The sequence below is a fragment of the Lycium ferocissimum genome, chromosome 4 (assembly GCF_029784015.1).
Source record: "Lycium ferocissimum isolate CSIRO_LF1 chromosome 4, AGI_CSIRO_Lferr_CH_V1, whole genome shotgun sequence".
Taxonomy (NCBI): domain Eukaryota; kingdom Viridiplantae; phylum Streptophyta; class Magnoliopsida; order Solanales; family Solanaceae; genus Lycium; species Lycium ferocissimum.
In genome coordinates, this window is record NC_081345.1 from 26,392,686 (window position 1) to 26,413,985 (window position 21,300).

Below are 21,300 nucleotides of genomic sequence, written 5' to 3' on the forward strand. Positions count from 1 at the left end.
CCTGATTTTTTGTTTTCAGGAAAATCAAATGATTCTCTCAATAAACAGGGAAAAAATGTTCTTGTAGAATTTATCTTTCTTTTTCCCACTGGTCTTCTTCTTCAACAATCTCACTACCAATGATCAACGGCTTGAATACCACGTACATTACATAGAGCCTTGTTTTGGCTCCTGTTGATGAATTTATATATTCTCTTCCCTGAATATGGAAACCAGCTGAAATTCACACCTAAAAGTTATGGTCAGGCAAATACGACTTTTGTATTTGTGAACAGAGGGCAAGATTCAGGAAGTTTGATTTTCCATGTACTTGGAATATTAATTTATATGAGATAATAAGGTACGTAATGGAGAGAGAGATTGTGGTAATTTTTCACTTAAAAAAGACATAAGTTGTTATTTTAATGATTGGTGGGATTGTGTGATACAGTAAAAGTTGTTCACGTTGAGGTTTAGATGGCGGCCGAGTGGTAAATTGTCGTGTTTACACATTAATTTGTAGCCGTTTAGATAGCGCCTTGAGTTGTACATGTCGTGTATAGGCAAAAAATATTGGTGATGCTTATCGTCATGCAGTAAAAATTAGTATAAGTTAAACAAGTTTAATTTATATAAAATGAGGTCAATTCATATAAAGTTTGGCCGTTAAACGAGTGATACAATTAAAGACGAATTAATTACTACTCGTACAATTTAGGGAAACAGTAGGTCAAATTATTAAAGTTACCAACTCATGAACTGTTGCCTTTGGTAAAGTATGTCTAAAGAGATGGAAAATTCAAATAGAATTTGATGTCTGAATTAATTTACAACTTTAGCATTAATTATCTTTGAAATCGATCGATTTGATATATTATGGTATAATATTAATATTTTAATAGTTAACCAAATTATAGAGAGATTTGAATCATGTCAAGCAAAAATATGCAGTCTAATACATTTGCAAACTGCGGGCCTTTATAGAATATAGTATCATCATCAATTAATAATGACCAATGGGTCTTTATTGGTATATTGTTGCTTCTCCTCCATTTGTTGACACGCGTAGGACATGCTATACATATTAAAGGAAAAAAACGTGTTTAATACTGTAACGATGAATATGACTTATAACAAAAAAAATACTCTTATTATAATTGCCTGACAGATTAAACAAATCGAATTCAAACGTGATGTGATGCATATTAATGTGAACGTCATGTTTTCATATTTGGCCACGAGCAATTATTGAGGATCGTCCAACTGTCCAAGTGAAGGTTACTGGCTACTCTAGGGATGACCTAATCAATTGTTAAACAAACAACATGAGGAAAAATATACTGTTATATATATCTTAGAGTTTTACTATAAAAATCTTTTCGGATGTGGAAAGGTCTGGGATAGAAGGGATAAAAAAGAGAAGGAAAGAAGTTAATGAAATTCGAACTTTAAAACTATGAAAATATAAGGTAATAACTTTAATTTCCTTTTATTAATAAGCATTTTTCTTATTCTTGAGTTTTGTATTTAGTTTGTTTAATTTCTAAGATTTTTGTTTCTTGCTCCTCTAATTAGGAAATTCAGTCTCCATAATAAACACACTCATTCGAATTAAAACAAAAAGTCAAAAGGTTAATCATTTTTCTTTTATATAACCCGCAAATTTTTGACACATATAAGCAAGAAACTGTTCAAAACTATCCTTCAATTATCGATTTTCGCTTTAGTCTTGACCTTCGTTAGAAGTTGAAAACAAAAATACACTTACTGTTACTCATTTGTATTATATTTGTCTTTTTCTCTATCTCAACAAATGAAATCTTCATCGATATTAACCATATGATGATAGGTGTAATTTAAAGTCAATTTAGTGCTTATGCGTGAAAATAATATTTTCATTTTTTACGTATAAATAAAATATATTTGTTGGTGAAAATACAACTGAAAGTGCAATTACAATTGCAAAACAAAATGAAAAAATAAAAGTATCTTTCGGGGCATGGATATACCATTTTCTCTTTAAAATAATGCCCATCAAATTTTTCTTGTGATGATCTTCTGGATGTATTACCGACACATCTGTTCATTATCATACGACAAAGTCGAACAAGATGTTGACAAAATTAAAAGAACACCTTCCTTCAACTAAATAAAACTCTTTTTTTTCTCACTTTTTCAAGAACTCTCCAATGTTGTTTCTAACCCACATGGTAAGGATGACCAGCTATTTATAGGAGAAAAAATCATTCTTGAAATGAATTGAATGAGTAGTGAGAGAGTGGGGTAATCAATTGAGAGACTATGGAGTAGTAAAAGAGTCGGAGGTTATGAGAGTTACAAGAGAAATAATTGCCACATTCTACCATAACTAATTGTGAATAATGAGTGAGTGGAAGAACAAAAGTAGGGGCGATAATATGACACCAAAACGTGAGAATTTGGTTTGCATCTTTATGGTCACTGAAAAGAGAATGAATATGGCACTTTAATAATATAATTTGTAATCTATCTATACTATTTTAAAAGCATGAATATAAATGTTGGTTAACTAAAATATTCTTCAAATATTGAACCACTTTTATACCCTTTTAGTCTAATTCTATCATATTTCTATTGTCTATTTTGGTAAATAAAAAATTTGTCCCATTTGAAGATAGAGTTTTAGACAAATACTACTTCTAAAATTTGGTTCCTAATCTAATTAATTTTAAAAATAAAATCTCATAGTAGTGTTCCTTTTCCAAATTCAAGTCCTTAAGTATGATATTAATTATTTGTTGATATGATACGAGACATTATTCCATTTAGACAAAGACCACTATAAGGTATATCAACATAAATAATTAATCTACAAAGGAAAAAAACAGAACAAAAAAAGGAAGAAAGAATCACATGCTGATCAATTAATTTTATGAGTATGAAGTAACACATGTCGTGTGGACAAATTACCATTAAATAATATTATTGAACAATAATTACATCTTTTAATATACCTCATTCTAATATTTCAAGAACTCATCAATGAATTTTAATAATGAAGGAGTTAGGCGTGTGGATGAAATTATAATATTTCCAATCCTTTAAATTAGGAGGAGTTATGCATGTGGATGAAATTATAATAGCTGGAATTGTTTGAAAGAGGGGGTTCACTTATTTTAAAAATATTAATCTTACTTATTGAGATCAACTTAATTTTTTTTTTAATCAACTTAATTTTTTTTTAAATAAATGCCAAAAACCCAAAATAAAGTGTATTAAATATCTTTCCATTGGCAAAAAATGCTGAATTTTTAAGTATATTAATTTGTCATGAAGTTAAGAAATTTGAAAACAACATTATCCAGCTCCCATTGTAATGGAATAGGAGTAAAAAAGTTGCACGTGTGAAATGTTTTGGGGATGGTATTTTTCATAAATAATATATTCCTATAAAATAAGTTGTTTCGTTTGAGAGCAAATTAAATAATAATTATAATAATAATTTTAGCGTATTACTTGTGTTATTGATAAAAGTTTTCACATCAAAAGGTTGACAATAGGAGTGTTTATTGGATAGAGATATATGTTGATCGACGAAAATATTCATGAAATGTTGATCGCCTTTAAGAAAGAAACATTCTATCATAAAATTATATTATTGAATATAATGAGTAAGTGGAAGAACTAAAATTTGGAATTGATTGCATTTTTATTATTGCATTGAAACTTATATTCCGTGGATTAAACTTAACGTCAGACTTATGTTGATTCGGATAACATATTATGCATCTTTATGGTCATATTCGCGTTGGTAATAATTATTTTTAGAATATATATGCATTTAAATATTTATTATCATAAAAACGCATTTCGTAATATTTGAGGCAAAATGTATAATTTGAACATAAAGATATTAAAATGTCCCAAACAACCAACAATATTTACACAAGTAAAAGTAAAAGTCATATGCATGTAAGCATCTATGTGAAATACGTGTAAATAATTTAAAAAAATAAGTAGTTTGCGACAAAGTCATAATGGAAGAAACTGAAAATATTAGATGTTACTTCCATCATATTTTGGTTCTTTTATCGAACATGATATTCAAAGTAAGAGTATACATGTCCAAAGTTAACCCTCTAATAAAAAATCCATTTATGTATTTTTTTTTTTATTATTATTATTATTTTTTTTGGTTCTAAATGACTAGTTCAAATTTACCCCAACAAGACAGGACTTTCAAAGGAATAAATTGAGGACTTTCCCCGCATCATATGTAATTCCCCATGCGAAGAGGGTGTAAAGTACAATTCTCGAAACTACAGGGGCTACATTTAAAAGACAAAAACTCTAGATCCCCTAAACGTCATCGTTTTAAACTTAAAACCACCTGACCCGAGGGTTAATAGTTTCCCAATTTGTACGGAACCCTTCTTAAAAGGGAAAGTGTAGAAGAAAAGGAGGCTTGGAAATTAGGGTTAGGGTTTTCTGAAGAAGAAAGAATGGAAGGAATAACAGAAGGAGTGAACAACATGACTGTCTCAGCTGACACTCCAAAGAAGAACAGAATCCAAGTTTCTAACACTAAGAAATCCCTTTTCTTCTATGTTAACCTCTCCAAGGTAATTTTTTTTTTTTTTTACCATTATATACATTGAAAGCATAGTCATTTTTTATATTATTACTGTGTTTTATCAATCAGGGTCATTAATTACTTGGTTTGGTGATAGTGTAAAATATTTTTTTACTTGTTTTTCCATGTTACAGAGCCATGCATTGTGATTGACATTGAAGTAATTTAATAGTGTAAATATTCTTAGCTGGCTGTGTGTTGTGGATGTGAGCTGGTGGAAATTTATGTACATATTTGTTTTGGGTAATTGGATGAAGGATTTGTCTTGTTTTTTGGTAAATTGGTTATGGAGCATTATTTTGTGAGATATAGTTATGAAGACAGCTAGATGGCAAAGATCTGGCTTTAGAAGTAATTGTTTTCGTTTAATGGTTATAGGGTCGTTCGCAATGTGAAACTAGAGTTGCCTAGGGTTATTTGTTGACGACGTATGTGAGAGAAGATAAAATGAAGGATTTGGATTTGGATTTTGCATGATGTTTCCACAGTCATCTGATCTCATATAGGCATATCACCTCTCTTTTTTATCTACGGAAAAAACCTCGCGTATACAGTAATAGTTACTATCCTGAGGTATTTGATGTGTTGCTTGCAGAGGTACATGCAACAGTACAATGAAGTGGAACTCTCTGCTCTTGGGATGGGTAAGTCTCCTAGACCCTCAATTTTGAGTTTTTGTGGTTTCCCGTTGCTTATAATTGATGCCATTTGGGTCTTCATCTACATTAATTGTGTTATGCTATTTTTTTCACATCAAGAATATACTGCGTTACAACTTGGTTTATGGTGGCATTATCACTTTCTGCAGCTAGTTTTCCCCATTGACTTTGTTTAATGATAATGATTCGTGAATTTCAATCTCGGCATTGTGAGATGCTGTTTGCCGTCTCAAGAATAATTTGTTTACTATTGTCACCCTTTTTGTGCATAAGAAGAGCATAATACCCAGTGTTGCACAGTTTAGCAGGGATGTGATGTCCTAGTGAAACAATTTTGAACCAGCATCTAGCATAAAAAGCATAGTTTTCAAACTTTAAAAGTGGTTCAGTGTATCTGCGATGAATTCTGCTTCATCACAAACCTTATTCCTATGGTTTCCCAAGGATCTTTTATTTAAAAGCAGAACATGCTTGACAATATGTTTCAAGCGGCTCCTTCTGCTTGCTGGTAAACTTATTATATAAAAAGGAATACAGAGTGGTGGAACAGCTCAGTTTGATGTGTTTTCGTTTTTTATGTGGACTCATCCTTTTGCGTCATATTGAAAACTTGTTAGTAATTGAATTGGCTTGCCGTATGGATCTCCAAAGGATTAACAATCTTTGCCACATGCATACAGCTATTTCGACAGTGGTTACCATTGCTGAAATTCTCAAGAACAATGGATTCGCCATTGAGAAGAGTGAGTTTTCTCCTACTCCGTTCTCATCCCTTTCATAATCTTTCACATCTAACTTTGAGGGTACACTTGCTGCAGAGATAAGGACACTCACAGTGGACATGAGGGATGAACCAGGAGCCCGACCAATACCAAAAGCAAAGGTAAACTCCAAAAGCATTATGAGTAGGTTAATTGATGTATTAGTCTGCTTCATTTTTGGTGGGTTTAAGGGTACTCATTCTGTAGAGGTTCTATGGTAAATGTTAGCTTGGACTCATGATTGTTTCCTTTAAAATTGTAGCATAGACGTTTCTTAAATAAAGCATTCAAGAGGTAGTTGATGTGTTCTTAAATAAAGCATTCAAGAGGGAGTTGATGAGTGCAAACATTTCGCTCTGTTTGAGTCAGGATTTGTGCAGAATTTTGCAAAAGCTGTAGAATAGACTTGTAGGGTTATTGGTCCGTATCAAAACAAGAATTTAGGATTATTGGTGGTTTACATCCTTGCGCACCAAAATGGTTGTCCGGTCTTATTAGGTCATCTTATTAGACTTGATTGGAAGTTTGTCTTACACCCCATGCCTGTTGAATGTACATTCCCTGTTAACTGTGCTTTCTTGTGGCTTTGCTCGCTGCTGTTGTTTCTTGTTTTCAGAAGCTGTAGAATAATAGAAATAAGCTCTGTTGGCAATAACTGTAATGGAAATATGAATCTGGCCAGTATTACATTGTAGCTATATGGATGCTGCTTTTGCAGCTTTCATATTCCTCCACTTTATACTCTTCAAAACAATGTCATCCTAAAATCAGTTAAATTCATGTGAGCCAGTGGTGTTAAATGGTGTCTGCGATCCATTTTCTTTTCCCCTTTCCTGAACATTCATCTCTCGTCTAATCTGATGTGTGATCAAACTATGTTCTTTTGTTTTATTTGTCATGTGCAGATTGAAATAGTGCTGGGCAAGACTGAGAAGTTTGATGAGTTAATGGCTGCAGAAGCAGAGCAAAATGGGGACAATGAGGAGCAGAACTGATCATCACCACATCTGCTCTCTTTCTGGATGATTAAAGTATCCCAAGCTATACTGCATTCAGCTGTGGGGATCTCTGTGGTCTTTGATTAGAGCTGTTGTCTATGGCATTCTTAATCTGTTGGAAAGGCCAAAAAAAAAAAAAAAAAAAAGGATGATTTACTTTATAATTCATTATTTGTTAAATGTGTTTGCTTTTGCTTGCTTATCTAAGTTGGTGTTGGGTGTAAACATCTTACTGCTATCTTGATTTTAAGTGATGTGGTATCAATTGCACCTGTTAGTTTATCATTGAATAATAGGATATGTGGGCTGATGATTCTGCAATTACATAATCTGACCGATCACTGTTGCACAGCGCTACTAACCAATACTGTCTCACAATTGCCCTGCGTTGTTTGAGGAATAAACATACAAAAATTCTTTTACGAGAAGTAACCTATTCACCAACTTTTGCATGTAAGATCTTACATCTCTAAAAACAGGTAATGTACATGTTTCTTTGTGGTGGTACTGCTGTAGCAGCAGAAACTTCTAGCCAGTAGATGGAGGAGTCTGGGTTGAGAGAAAGGCAATGCATGTTGAAACAATTGATTTACTAATTTAATCAAATGACCCCTATAGCAACTAAGAACTTGCAGTCGCAGGTGGTGATGATTGAGCAGAGACAGTAGGCCATAAGTGGGAAGAATTAAAGGTATCAAATGGGCGAATTGCACTAAGTTTATACCCATACTTATTGGCAGTCCATCTGTTTTACTATCTTCTTGGTCCGCGATGCCTTCACCAAAATCTCCAATACCTATTATTCGTTCAAAAAAAGGTAAAATTTCCACTTTTCCTAGTTCTAAAAGCAACATATGAATATATACGGTAACGTTCTACCTTCACTTTTTTTTGTACTTAAGGTCAACTTTTCTATTTCATCTTTTATATCCTCTGTGGAAAAAAAAAATTGTTTGCTTTATACTTTTCAGGATTTGAAAAAAAAAAAAAAAAAAGGAAGTGAAGGTTATGAATTTGTTAGCTTTGCTCTCAAAGATATGCCAAGATATACACAGGCACTGTCCGTTCAGCATCTCGACTTCTTGTTGTAGTTGAAAAGAGAGTCACACAGTTATATGTGAGTTTCCTTGATAAGTCTTTATATTTTATCTCCAAGAAAACAAATAGGAGGCGCGCGCACACGCACACACTTGAAATTAAGAAGATAGAAATGTGCAATGCCTCAAATCTTAACTGACGACAGACAAGTACCTTGATAGATTACAACAACTACAACTACGCCTCGGCCCCATACAAGTTGAGACCTGCTATATGTCCTCACTGTTTCATTTAAGCTCAACTCATGTTATCATTTTTCCAAATAAGCACTTCGATAGATTACCTTTCAAATTTTGGGAATGCTGCAAACAGAAAGCACTAGAAGGCCTCTCAGGTTTCCAATTTTCATTAGTTTCATTTCTCTTCACACTGCAAGTGATGAGAACTGGAATTGGATGGTCAATTACCAAAACACCAGAAACATTTCCTTCTTATTGATCTAGCTAACCAAGAAATCAACTTTGCAATCTGAAACAAGATTGTTGTGATATTTTGTCTAATACATCCCCTTTAATCATGAGAAATCTCGCAGGACTACCCTATGTTTGTGCCACCCCTCACTCCCTTTTATTTTCTCTTCTTTTCTCAAAAAAAGAACTAAGAAAAAGACAATTGGAAAGGGTGGAAAAGAATTGTCAACAAAGATCTTATACATACACCTAATTACATAGGCCATCGTTCTTAATTGGCACTATAGTTTTCAAACTCATTGTGCGAAGAATCAAAATAAGGGTGGAGATGCTGAACTGCTTCTAGGTACAAAGGTGTCTGCATCTCAATCAAGCGCGAGACCTGCATTAAAAAAGGATCTTCCATTCAAATAATGTCTTTGTAGTGTATGAAGAAAAAGCATTAAGAATTAACAGATTTACCGAACATGATAAAATCAGAAACTATTAATAAACAGTAAAGTTGTCTAAAGGTCTGAATTTGGTGTTTTAGTTAGATTTCTGTGCTAGTTCAGTTTGAAAATTTCTGTTTTATGCTTTGTAACCATGCAACCAAAACAGAACAGTAATTAGTTCATTTTTTTTCTTTCTTTCAGTTTGGTTCTGCATTTATTTTCACTTTGGATCTATCATAAGCTTTTATATTCTTTTAGACTCTATTTAGGCCTATGTATTGCGTATGGTAAATTGTTGTATCAGCTTTTCTTTCAAACTGTTGAATGTACAGGATGAAGAGGAATGCTAAATTAAGAAAAAGATTAGAAGAAATGCCAAATGGAGTTATTTGCAACTTGGAAATGCCTATTTAACTTCCACCATCTAAAAATGATAAACAGAAAAGGACTATTATTACCCATAAGCTATAACCACAAGTAAATGATATTCTTGCTTAAAATATACCTTTTGTAAGTTGTAACTTAGAATCTATTTTTACGTGAACAAAAACTGAACAGTTTTAAATATTGCTAAGCCCTTAGAAACGGAAGACTACTGGTTTATTCAGAAATGAAAAACTTAAACAGAAAGTAAATGGTGGTGGTGGTAGTAATAATTATGTATAACGAGAAATCCAGGAAATTTCAGAAGGGTTAAGAGGGTTGCAATAATTGTTAAACCCAAGAGCTTTTCCAAAATGTGAAGTGGAATTTTTTTTTATTTGCGAGTTCTATCTCCTCAACATCAGATGTTCAACCCTATCCAGTTTCCCCTAGGTGAGCCCACAGCTGAAGAAACTGAGATGGAAAAGCAGAGGCGTAACAGTGAAAATCACTTACAGCTCGTCGAAATGCAAACATCTCCTCTTGACCAGATAGCATGGAAGTAATGCCAGATGGAGCACCTCCTGAACTAACATTGCCTTCTGCTAAAACATCTCGCCGGAGCTTTGTACCTTCTATCTCTGTCTCAAATTGAAAGCTGTACAAATAGCACACTGACATCAGATGATCTCAATCCTTTTACTAAATCTCAAAGGTTATTTCCATAATGGAAATAGATGGAAATACCCTAGGTAACTGCTTCTTAGGTTTAGTGTTTAGTGTCGGTACATCCACACTTCTGGGTCATGTAACGCAACAGCCCAGATTGTTACTAGAAAATTGACTCATGCATGGAGAGATACTAAATAGTTGTAGCTTTCATGCAATCTAAAGCACATTATACAAATCTTAACTTTCAGAGATATTTTTCTCAATTTGATGAACATTATCTAGGATATATTAGTTCTCACTGCAAGAGGGTGGCCATTTAATCTAGTGATGCAAAAGCACACATAACAAAGGTATACAAAATAACAAATTTGGACACCCTCTTAGAAGACCAGAAGACCTAGGAGAGTGAAACAATAAAGCACACTTACCTTTCCAAATCAAAAAGTGTTCCTTCTGCTGTTCCTTGAAATAGATCCTCCACTGAGGTTTCAGCAGAGCAATATAGGCAACAATGATGATTGTATAACTCATCGATGAGGGTGATAAACCTTCGTGCCTGAGAAGTAGAAACATTGTAACCAGCACTAACATAAAAATAACCCAACAACATAGTAGCATGAAAGTGGGACTAAGATCTTAAAAATATAGCGCATACGAATATAATTTAAATTTAATATGTTAACAGGGCGTAAAACATAAATCTCAAATGCTGAGAGACGGAACAGACAAAGAAGGAAGAGTAGTAAAATGTGTTACATATTCACATAGCTAACAGGCATTAAACTCCCCTACCCATGTATATCGTCCACACTACCTACCAACCACCTTTCTCAATCCTATGAAATAGGGAGATTTCAAGAAAATACAGGGGACCAACATATCACACAACTAGGAAACTCAAGCAAAGCCATGCCCCCTACAACCACCCATTATCACGTTATACTTGTAATATTTAAAATAAATATGATCAGCCAACCATTGACCATGTTCCTCTTTTTTGTGTGCCTGCCTTGATATTTGTTAGGTGAGGTGATCATCCAAGCTATAGCATGGGTTGTGAATCAGAACTCTTTAACACGAGTCTTATACTACCTCTATTACCTAGGTAGTCCTGAAAGAAGTTGACTAATATTTGAACCTTAACATAGTATAAGGGGAACCAAGAGAGTGTTAGCAAGACATGGCTGACTAAGAGGTTCAAATTTTTTAAATCCTAGTTCCAAGCTAAGTTCTGAGATACAAAGTGTACAATGGTACTTGGGTTTGGTTTGAGACTAGTAAATCCAAGTGAACTTTCTCAGATTCTCTCATATTGAAGAAGTCCAGTTTGATCTCCTGTGTGGATGTATTCATTTCCGAAACATGTAAAATCTTGTTTTCCTCTTGTTCTTTTGCTCTGCTTTGTACTGTTTTTTTAACATCAATCTGGAAGTATTGTCTGTATATCGTAAAGATAGAGCCATAGAGATACTTGAATAGCCAATCACCTCCATGGTGAGCTAATTATCAACATCACTGGGATACAATCTCTCTTAGATGTCTCCCTTTGATTTATGGAGAATGAAAAAGAAACACCAATGCTATAACCTCTGGAATTAGGATACAAGTGCAAACATTTGATAGGTCCAAAATATGAATTTTAAGCACCTTTCAACAATAAAAACAAAAAAGAGCTACTAAAGGGCTAAATAGGAGAGATGAATCCAATCTACAGACGGCTGGATAAGGTTGTTTAAACAGCACAGAAACAATGCCCCAAAAGTCAAAGAAATTGATTGTATCTGAAAAAAACAAGAAAAAGCTCAGACATGTCAAGGCCAAAAGCAATTATTTTCCCTTCGATATGATCCCCAAAAGCAAGGAATCCACATATCCAGTAAATACGACGGAGGCAAGATCTTATCGCTTAGTTTAAGGACACAGTTGGAACTACTTAGTGACAATTAACTGTCTTTTATGCTAGTATGAGTAGTATTAGCAGGCTGTCAATATACAAGGAGCAGAATCTATGAATCAAAGCTTAATTTATTTTGAGTTAGTTAGCATGTGTAGTAAGGAATGTTGAAGATGGTACCTTGTCACGGATACGCATGCTCATAATAGGAATATCAGAAATGAAAACCGTGTGATAGTTTTTAGCCACTGCAATGTAGTCTGCTGCTCCAAGCTGAAATGTTCACACATTAGATGAAATACGACAGCATTCTGTTACGAGGTCAGAGCTAAAGATACAGTCTTGTCCTTGTTCCTATTAGATTGACTCTCAGATGAAAAAACTGCATCGGAACAGTGCAACATGAAATACAAATTCAAGTTCAAGCTGAGTACTTCCCTACTTCATCTTAATTTAAATGGCCTTAGAGCTAAGACATCACTGAATTTCTACTTATGGTGAAGTTCAGTTTGAACAGAACTACACGAAGACCATCAGAGTATATGAAGACAAGCATTCGGAATTCCAACCAGCCAACTATGGACATAATCAGAGGTAAACAAGTTGAGACTCTATCCAAACCGGAATTAACGACCAGACTATCCACCTAAAACCTGAAAACATGCCAAAAGTCACCAGAAAAGAAATGACAAGTTCTACAGTTGGCAACATCGACTAAAGCAGTACAGATAGTTCATCTCCTCCTCTATTTTTTTTTTGTAACAGCATCTAATTTGCTTAAAGTTAGGCTTCTTCTGCACCTATTCTCTTCATTTTCTCCAGGTCATGCTATTTATTTTTGACATATGTGTCAGACCATTTTCTCAGTAAGCTCCTTTCTTATCTATGGGTCCGGGCACCAAAGCCAAGCCTAAGCTGGCTCGTATGTATTTTCAGTTCATCTGTCAAATTACTAACTTAAATTAAGATTAATTTTGAATGAAGTTAAAGAAAAATAGAACAGATATTTTCTATATTATAATATCTGGAGTTTTAGAGGGAATGTTATCATTAGGGCTGAAACAATTTTCATTGAATTCACTGTCACCACAAGCTAGGCTTAAGTTACAATATAATTAAAAGCTCGTTACATTATATAAGTACAAATTACAAGAACATTTTGATTCATAAACAATTTTTAAAAATGGGATACCGTGCCCACTCCTACTTACACGACATACTGTCATATCGATTGTCCAACCAAAATCCTAACTCGATACTCAAATGGATGTCAAGAACTTTGACAAGTGATTATATTCTGACTGATAAAAATAAACATGTACTAATCATGACGACAAAAGGCAAAAGTACAAACAAATAGATAAGAATAAGTCTCTCTCATTAACAGATCCTTTTTCTCTAGTATAATTAAGTCATACAGAAAAAAGAAAAGGAAAATTCTGACTGACAAGAGCATAGTACCGTCCGACCACACAGATATTCAAAGTTGAACCGTGCCACCCCATTGCAGCTCTCAGGAACTTCCAATGCTCTGATCAAAAGCAAAGGACTATCATATAAAGATCCAAGGGCTCTTTCTGACTTGAAAAATATCAAGGATTAATTAGAGTACCTTCCAAACATCACAGGAATAGTATGTGAAATGATGCTTCCTCCAGCCTGTTTACTAATTTTATTCCAGGTATCCTCAAATTCTCGTTTAATGTTGCTATTTAGAGGCCAAATGTAGTGGACCTGCAGTTGCATAATGGGAACAAACAATCAAAATAAAATGTGTCTTCTTGAAAGTCATGAAGGCATATGGTTCTATACAATCTAAAAAATATGAGAGCTATGAAGAAAAGGAGAAACTAGATAGTATTTAGTCCGTACAATCAAATGATTGTTTTACAAAAAAAAAAAAAAAAGATCCAGTAAGTCTCTAAGTAATCCATAGCATGCAAAGTTATTAGATCTATCTTAATCGTTTGGCCTTCTTTTGCTAGATTTGGCATTGGTTACAATAAGCTTGTCCATGTTTCTTGTCAAAAGTCCTACTCCCCCACCCTTGGAGAGATGTGGCTTCTTAACCATAGGAGAGAGGCTTGCTTTTAATGTTTACAATTGGATTTATTTTCAAATTAGACAGGAGAAAAAAGCTGTGTATATGAGCAAATTTGAGTTAGTTTATCAGGGAATAGAAACAAGTAAATTTCCTTAAATCTTGCCTGGTCTGTAGATCTCTCAGCAATAAGGCGGCGATAATCAACTTCACTGCCAATTAGAACAGTTTCACAATGTTTATCAAGGTTTTTTAGTAGCTTTTGAAAGATCTCCTTTTGCATACCATCCTGAATAAAAAAGAAACGTCACAATAAATACTTGATCAGAAAAAGAAATGTTACAAACAAATGTAACAATGTTTCAAGCACATCGAGCCAGAGACTTCCATTTTATTCATCTTCCAAGTCTAAACTTGCAGCAAAAATCAAGCGAGTTGAGTTTTAAAATGCAAATGGAATAGTCTTTGAGAATGATTCATTGGTTTTCCAGAAGTAAATGCACCTGGTTTAAGTCCGTTGGTGCACGATTACTGGTTGCCACCAGAACAGTTCCAGTACTCAACAATCTGCTAAGAATTCCAGATAATGCCACAATGGCAAAAACATCAACCGTCTGCCACCAAAAGAAAAAGAAAAAAAAAGTAATCTTCAGTCTGATTCATTCGCAACATATGACCCAGCATAAATAGGTTGCTACAACTTCTTTGAGAGTATTGGCAACTTAATGTTGTAATTCCACAACACAAATAGAGAGGAAGACGGAGATGACTCTAGCAAATAATGGCAGACTTCCACATATACTGGATGCTGTATTTATATAAATAACATACACAGATTGAATGAGGCAAAATATAATACTGAAGCTGAGGTAACTATAGCTAACTTCTTATTATTTTCTTTAGATCCACTGTGTCTGATAAATTCAATAATTCATAAAAGACAGCTCCTGAAGATTTGAGGTTGGCAAAGACCTAGTATATTTCTGGTACTTAAGTTCTGTAACAATGTACTTATCAAAAAAAAAAAAAATCAGTAACAATTTACTGTGTAGTGATATGGTTAGAAAAGTTCATATAAACAAAATCTAACTTTATTTACCTGTATTTCATCAAAGCAAAGGATGCTAGCACCTCTCCTACGATCTGCCTGGTTAACAAGAAACTTGTCAGCTACGTCCAAAAGAATGTTTTTCATCTGCACATCTTGCTTATATCTTTCTTCCGCAGCTATCCATTCTTTAACTTTTGAATCAAAAGGAAGATTCATGACCCAACCAGAAATACTTGACTGCAGAGACTTTTGTTCCATCTGAGTCTTCCAAATTTTATGCATATGTTCATTAATTTCAAGCATAGCCTGCCAATTGTAACATCTGGAGTAAATCAGAAGTGCAGTAGATGGAAAATCTTGTGATCGCAGCAGAGTGATAGGATTGTTTGACCATTTCAAGTATTGAAATGCATGATAGGCAGATTAACATGAGCACCATATAGAAAAACACACACATAAGCTTTGGCATTTAATAAGCATGCTTCAAACATGTTATACAGGTTTCAATCCTGATGTTTCTTGAAAAATGAGAGAATTTGACTAACTACTCGAGAGTAATCAGATATATACCAGACGATTCTTTTACTTCAGGAACCCATACTAGCGTGGCAAATGTGTTTGTACGCCAGACCCATTTCATGACAGCAACAATGATTGACAAAAGCAATATTTTTCACAACTAAAGATAATTTCACCACAGAGGCAAAATAGTGGAATAGGAACAGAAGATGTAATCAAATCCAGTATTCCATTCAGGGGCCAAGAGGTTTTAACATTTTTCACATTAACTCCGATATGCTTTGCCTCATATCAAGTGGAACTCTGACTCATTCATCCTTCACAGACAAATGTACTTTTATTGCTGATTATTACTGCACCACCTCACATAAATTTCTAGGATATTTTCCTATTAAGCAACTGCCTTGTTATCAGCTTCGGAAAACTATCATTATTTTCGTCCGTATCAAAATAATGTCGGTATACTAGTTATTTATCTACGTATTAAAATAATATCGGTTACTACATGTCATCTACTTGTGGTTTTTGGACAGACAGTCTTGCATTGCAAATTGTCAGGTTTGACCCGTGACATTTTGCTTATAAACACAATTACGGAATTGCAATTCAGGATAAGACAGACTAAATTGTTTCAGGAAATTGAAATGAACTTTTGTCATGCATATGTAGAACCTCACAAGTATTTGAATGAAATGAGCCTTAAGAGGGTGGAATGGACATATAGGGCTCATATAGCCGACCCCAACTAGTTGGTTTGAGTAGTTGATCAATTGATTGATTGATCTGTAGAATGTGACAAATCAAGTAAAAAACAAAAGGCCCAAACAAGCACTTGCCTCGTTAAAGTGAAACCTTCTTCGATGTTTAACAATTCCTTCACTGGCCTTATAAAACATATCCATAAGCATTGTCTTCCCTACGTGAAGTCCAACATATAGTCAGATTTATTTATCTGTGAGTAAAGCATGGGTGATACTGATCATGAATATAAGCTAAACATAAAACAAAATTTTATCATTATGAAATATGAGGATGAGATGAATTTGTACAGCATATATGAACTACCATGCAACATAGATAGACAAGAAGCAATTGTACCGCTCCCAACATTGCCATATAGATATAGTCCTTTTGGGGCTGGAGGAGCAGCAGGGCGGCGGCCGACTTGTGAGTCTAACTTCTTCTCGCGATTAAGATATGAAACCCATTTCCCCACTCCTTCTTCCACATCTTCAGGTTTCCTGAGCCAAAAAGAAAATGACAATTATACCACTGGCGGTGAAGAAGAAGCAACTAAATCTATACATTATACTAATGGCAGTGACATACTTCCTTTCTTTTTTATTCTTTTACTAAGTAAAATAATTCTATTAAATCACTCAGTTATGTACATTGCCCATATCGTTACCAATGCTCTTCCAAGACAAAAAGATTAAATTTCTTTTAAAACAATAATTTCCAAGGACCACAAAGATGGTATACATGAGTGATGGTTTTTTTTTATGGTTCTCTCTGTGTCTATGAATATATGCAACAAGGAAGTCTATTACGCATAAATACCACGTGACGAACGTAGTTCGAGAGAGCAGTATGGAAACTTATCACTAGAAGAGCTTGGACAGCAAGGGGTTCTGAAGCAGTTAAAATTGAAGTTCTTTTCATTATTAGAACAGAACATATGTGTCTGAAGTGCTGCTATGAGCTGCAAGGATCAGTGTCACCACTTAGCCTTTTGCTAGGTAATCAGTCAGTAGAAGGCAGTCAAACAAGTTATGCCAAGTAGTCGTGGTTCAAATCTTTGGCACTACAAAATTCAAGTATACAGTCAAACATTGCCTCACATTAGCCACAACCTAGGTGGTACAGGATACTTGATAAGGACATTAAACCTTTGACAGGGCTTATTGTACAAGACTACAATCTATCTAGATTGAAGGCAATTTATGTGCTTTGCACCTTAATGCTTCGGAATATAGGAAAAACTGCAAGGTTGAAACTCTCTGGATCAGATTGCTCTTCCCGTGGCACTTGTAAAGAGGGGACTATTAACAACATCAATTCCCCATGTAGTGAAGAAGAATCTGGACTCTTGTGAATGATGTAAAGCAGAAGTTAGCGAAACAAGCTTCTTCTTTTTTTTAAACTTTGCACATAAATATGTCTCAATTGAAAAGGACAAAATGGGCCTGCCGCTGTGTTTTTGATAAAAGTAAATAAGGATTGCAACTGAACAACATCAATTCCTCCAAATAAAAGTAAACAATTTGGAGGAGAACAACATGATCAAAAATAATGAACAAAGCTACGTATTAGCTCTGCAACTGAATCAAGCTGAGCCAACTATTGGGTGTCCCAACCAGGTCAGGTCTGTCGAGTTTGAGCTCATTTCTTGTCTAGGTTCAAAATGGAAAAATAATCCTCCACAACAACGGAAATGCAGAGTAATGCAAAAGGAATTGATGGTGAGTCTTCCTTATACTACCTACCTTAACACAACATGTTGAGAAAGAGGTTTTTTGCTCCTTTTCACCTGACGCTTGAGATCCTTTAAGTGTTTCGAGGACCATGGACCACGTAAGAAATACTCAAAGACACTAAGCTGCTAAGAAACAGACAACTTATAGACTTTTTCCTTCAGACTACATCCTAGTTTACTAAGTTATCCTTTGATCAAAGAAAATTGCATTGTTCATTCTCAATGTCAGCATGTTAGGAACAGCCAGTCCTATCCAAAAAGGAAAATGTACTTCCCAAGCCATTATATGTGAAAAAATTTGCTTGCCTACAGAGAATAAAGTTATATTGACTTGCTCTCGTTCTCCCACTGCCCCCAAGAATATTTTCAAAGTCCATGTGAAATTCTTTAACCATGATTTTCTTCAGCAAATTCTTATCATAAGTTTTAATTATCAATTTTGTGATAGTGATGTGCTTTACGCAGACTCTAAATATATAAATGTCTTTTTCTTTCAAAATCTAAATAACTAGATCCAAAATAAGACCAGAAGTTAATGAACATGTTATATTTCTAAGGAAGGAGGTTGTATCACCTTTTTCCAATTAAAAGAATATATTCTTGATACATAGAGGGTGTGTTCAGTATGGAGGAAAATATTTTCCACAGAAAATGTTTTCCTGGAAAATGTGTTCTTGGAAAATAAGTGAATTTCTACTTATTTTCTCATGTTCGGTTGGATAGTGGAAAATAAGTGAATTTCTTATTTCTCATGTTCGATTGATTGGTAAAAAACATTTTTTGGAAAATACCCACCCAAGCCCCACCAACCCCACCACCCATCACCCACCCCACCAACCAAATCCCACCCCTACCCAACCACCACCATCAAACGCACTTCATCTTCACCCACTCCCAACCCACACCACCAACCCCACCCCACACCACCGCTCCCAATTTTTCTATTTCATATATTTTATTTTACTTTTATAAAAAATGGGAAATTTTTTTTTACCCACGCCCCACCCCACCACCATCCATTATCCCTCACCACCACCCACCCCACACCAAATTTAACAACTCAAACTTTCCATTTTTATAAAGGTAAAATTTAAATATGTAGAAAATTCGGGAGGGGGTAGAGGGTGGGTGTAGAAAATCAAAAAAGAAAACTTTCAAACTTATTGATTTTTTTTTTTTTTTGTTTTGGTGTGTGTGTGTGTGTGTGGGGGGGGGGGGGGTTGTGGGAGTGGTTGGGGTTTGGTGGTGATAGGGTGGTTGGTGAAATGCCACTTGTGGACTTGTTTTCTTAAAGAAAATGTTTTCCAAAAATTTTGATCAAACGAAGGATAGCAAAGGAATTTTTACTGTAAAATCAGCATACAAAGACCTGAATGTATCAAGTTTTCAAGAAGAAGGATGGCCATGGAAGATGATATGGAAGACAAAAGTACCTTATAAAGTGAACTGTTTTAACTGGCTGTTGGCAACAGAGGCAGTGTTAACTCATGAAAACCTGAACAAAAGAGGTTTTCACTTATGTTCTAGATGTTTTTTGTGTGGGGATCATAATGAGACAATCAGTCATCTTTTCTTGCACTGCAAATGGACAGACCAGCTGTGGAGGATGTTTATCAACCTAAGGAAGATCAGATGGGTGAAGCCTGGGAGCATAGAAGAGGTATTAAAGTGCTGGAACAGGGATGGGAATGTAACAAGAAAAGAGGAGAGATGGAAGATTGTCCCATCATGTATCTGGTGGACTGTTTGGAAAGAGAGGACCAGAGATGTTTTGAGCAGAACGATTTACAGAAGTTAAAGATGAACTGCCTAGCTCTTTTTTATTTTTGGTGTAAACAGGAAATTCTAGGTCAGACAGAAGATATTTTTGATGTGTTAGATCTCTTGTAAGAATAAGAAACTGTAGAGTTCAATGCTGTAAATGTAACCTTTTGGAGGGGGACTACATATTTTGATGTAGTACACCTGTGGATATATAGATTAACTGTTACAAGTCTCAAAAAAAAAAAAAAAAAAAATTGACCAAACGAACACACCCAGAATCTGTACTTAAACTTCATCTGACAGAAAAGGGAAAATGAACAAGGTTTAATCATGAATTGTTGAAAGAATATGAACTCTTAAATCTTTTGAATTATATATAGGTTATTAATACCTCTATCCTTAGCACTTTTGAACAATATATAAATTATTATTCTCTCCATTGTACCATTTTCAAACATCTGCAGCGGAAGTTATCACAGCAACTGTGACTTGTGAGAGAGTGACCCATATAAACAAACCTATATCAATGTGATAAGACACACAAATGGCAGAAAACCTCTGCACTAGGATTCTAATGGTTATTTCTAAAATAGCAATCCAGAGAAGCTCGAAATTAGACAAAAGCTAATGAAAAGTGTCTAATTCAAGCAGCACCTGCTATAGAAGTAAATTAGAATCACCACTGCATATGTTGATCCCTGCAGTACTATTTTTAATGAAGTCAAACAATAAAACAACATTCTCTAAGCAGAAATTCCCCAACTCAGGTGGTTGGAGAAGAGAAATGTACTAATATGTAGGGCTACATCTCTGACTAGAAATTCATCAGGTGAAGCATTAGCTGTACTGTATTCCTCAATTGCTATTCATTAATGAAGCTTTCTAAAGGTTCCATACTCATAATAACTCACCAACCCTTTTCCCCGTTATTCACTAGATGATATATAAATGCTATGATGACTTAAAAATCCAAAACGGCTTGCATAGACTGTGAAATTATAAAGCTCCTCCTAGAAAAATGATCTCTCCGTGAGACAACAAACCTAGGAAAAGCACACATACACTTCCCATAAGCATTATGAAAGCCTAAGAGAAATAAACTGGATCCAGATTCAATTAGAAAAGAGAATGTGATAAACCAAAACAATCAACGCATTCAAAGCATTAAGACGATAAGACCACCCTATCCTTTTAATTCCTTCATGAATCTCTTTGAGAACCAAAACATTTTCTCTCACTTTGTTTGGAAAAACAAACTTATTTTTTTAAATAAAGAAACTATGACCAAAAAAAAAAACTATTGCACAGAAATCGGTTCCATAAGAATGTTAAAAAATGTACAACTCACCGAGACATCCATCTTTGAAAAATATTGCGAGATTTGTTTATTGGTGTAAATGCACCTTGCTGTTTGGCCTCAGCTTCCTCCATAAGAAGCTTACGCCTCCGATTTTCCCTATTATCCTCCCATTGTGCAAGCTTTGCCTAAAAGCATGGTAATTAAAATCACAGCCTTCAAACAACACTGAATAGATAACTTGCATTAAAAGTTCACTATCACGATATAAA

The 21,300-nt window shown here is 34.6% G+C and overlaps 2 protein-coding genes across 3 annotated transcripts; one reads left to right on the plus strand and one right to left on the minus strand.

The window, feature by feature from the left end:
- The first annotated feature begins 4,367 nt into the window (after positions 1–4,367).
- LOC132052000 (uncharacterized protein At2g34160-like) lies at positions 4,368–7,291 on the plus strand. The gene is made up of 5 exons (XM_059443319.1): positions 4,368–4,580; positions 5,187–5,235; positions 5,931–5,993; positions 6,069–6,133; positions 6,917–7,291. The coding sequence occupies exons 1-5, from the start codon at positions 4,461–4,463 to the stop codon at positions 7,004–7,006; spliced, it is 387 nt and encodes a 128-aa protein (XP_059299302.1). The 5' UTR covers positions 4,368–4,460; the 3' UTR covers positions 7,007–7,291.
- Positions 7,292–8,510: 1,219 nt separating this feature from the next.
- LOC132051999 (uncharacterized) lies at positions 8,511–21,245 on the minus strand. Of its 2 annotated transcripts, none has more exons than XM_059443318.1 (12): positions 21,080–21,245; positions 16,590–16,732; positions 16,328–16,407; positions 15,021–15,278; positions 14,425–14,535; positions 14,088–14,210; positions 13,493–13,614; positions 13,342–13,411; positions 12,061–12,153; positions 10,415–10,542; positions 9,831–9,972; positions 8,511–8,899 (listed from the first exon to the last, which is right to left on the minus strand). In XM_059443318.1, exons 1-12 carry the CDS (start codon positions 21,160–21,162, stop codon positions 8,789–8,791), a joined length of 1,464 nt encoding a protein of 487 aa, XP_059299301.1. In that variant the 5' UTR covers positions 21,163–21,245; the 3' UTR covers positions 8,511–8,788. The 2 variants fall into 2 exon arrangements, with proteins under 2 accessions (XP_059299301.1, XP_059299300.1); XM_059443317.1 differs by having other exon boundaries at positions 13,493–13,617.
- Positions 21,246–21,300: the final 55 nt, after the last annotated feature.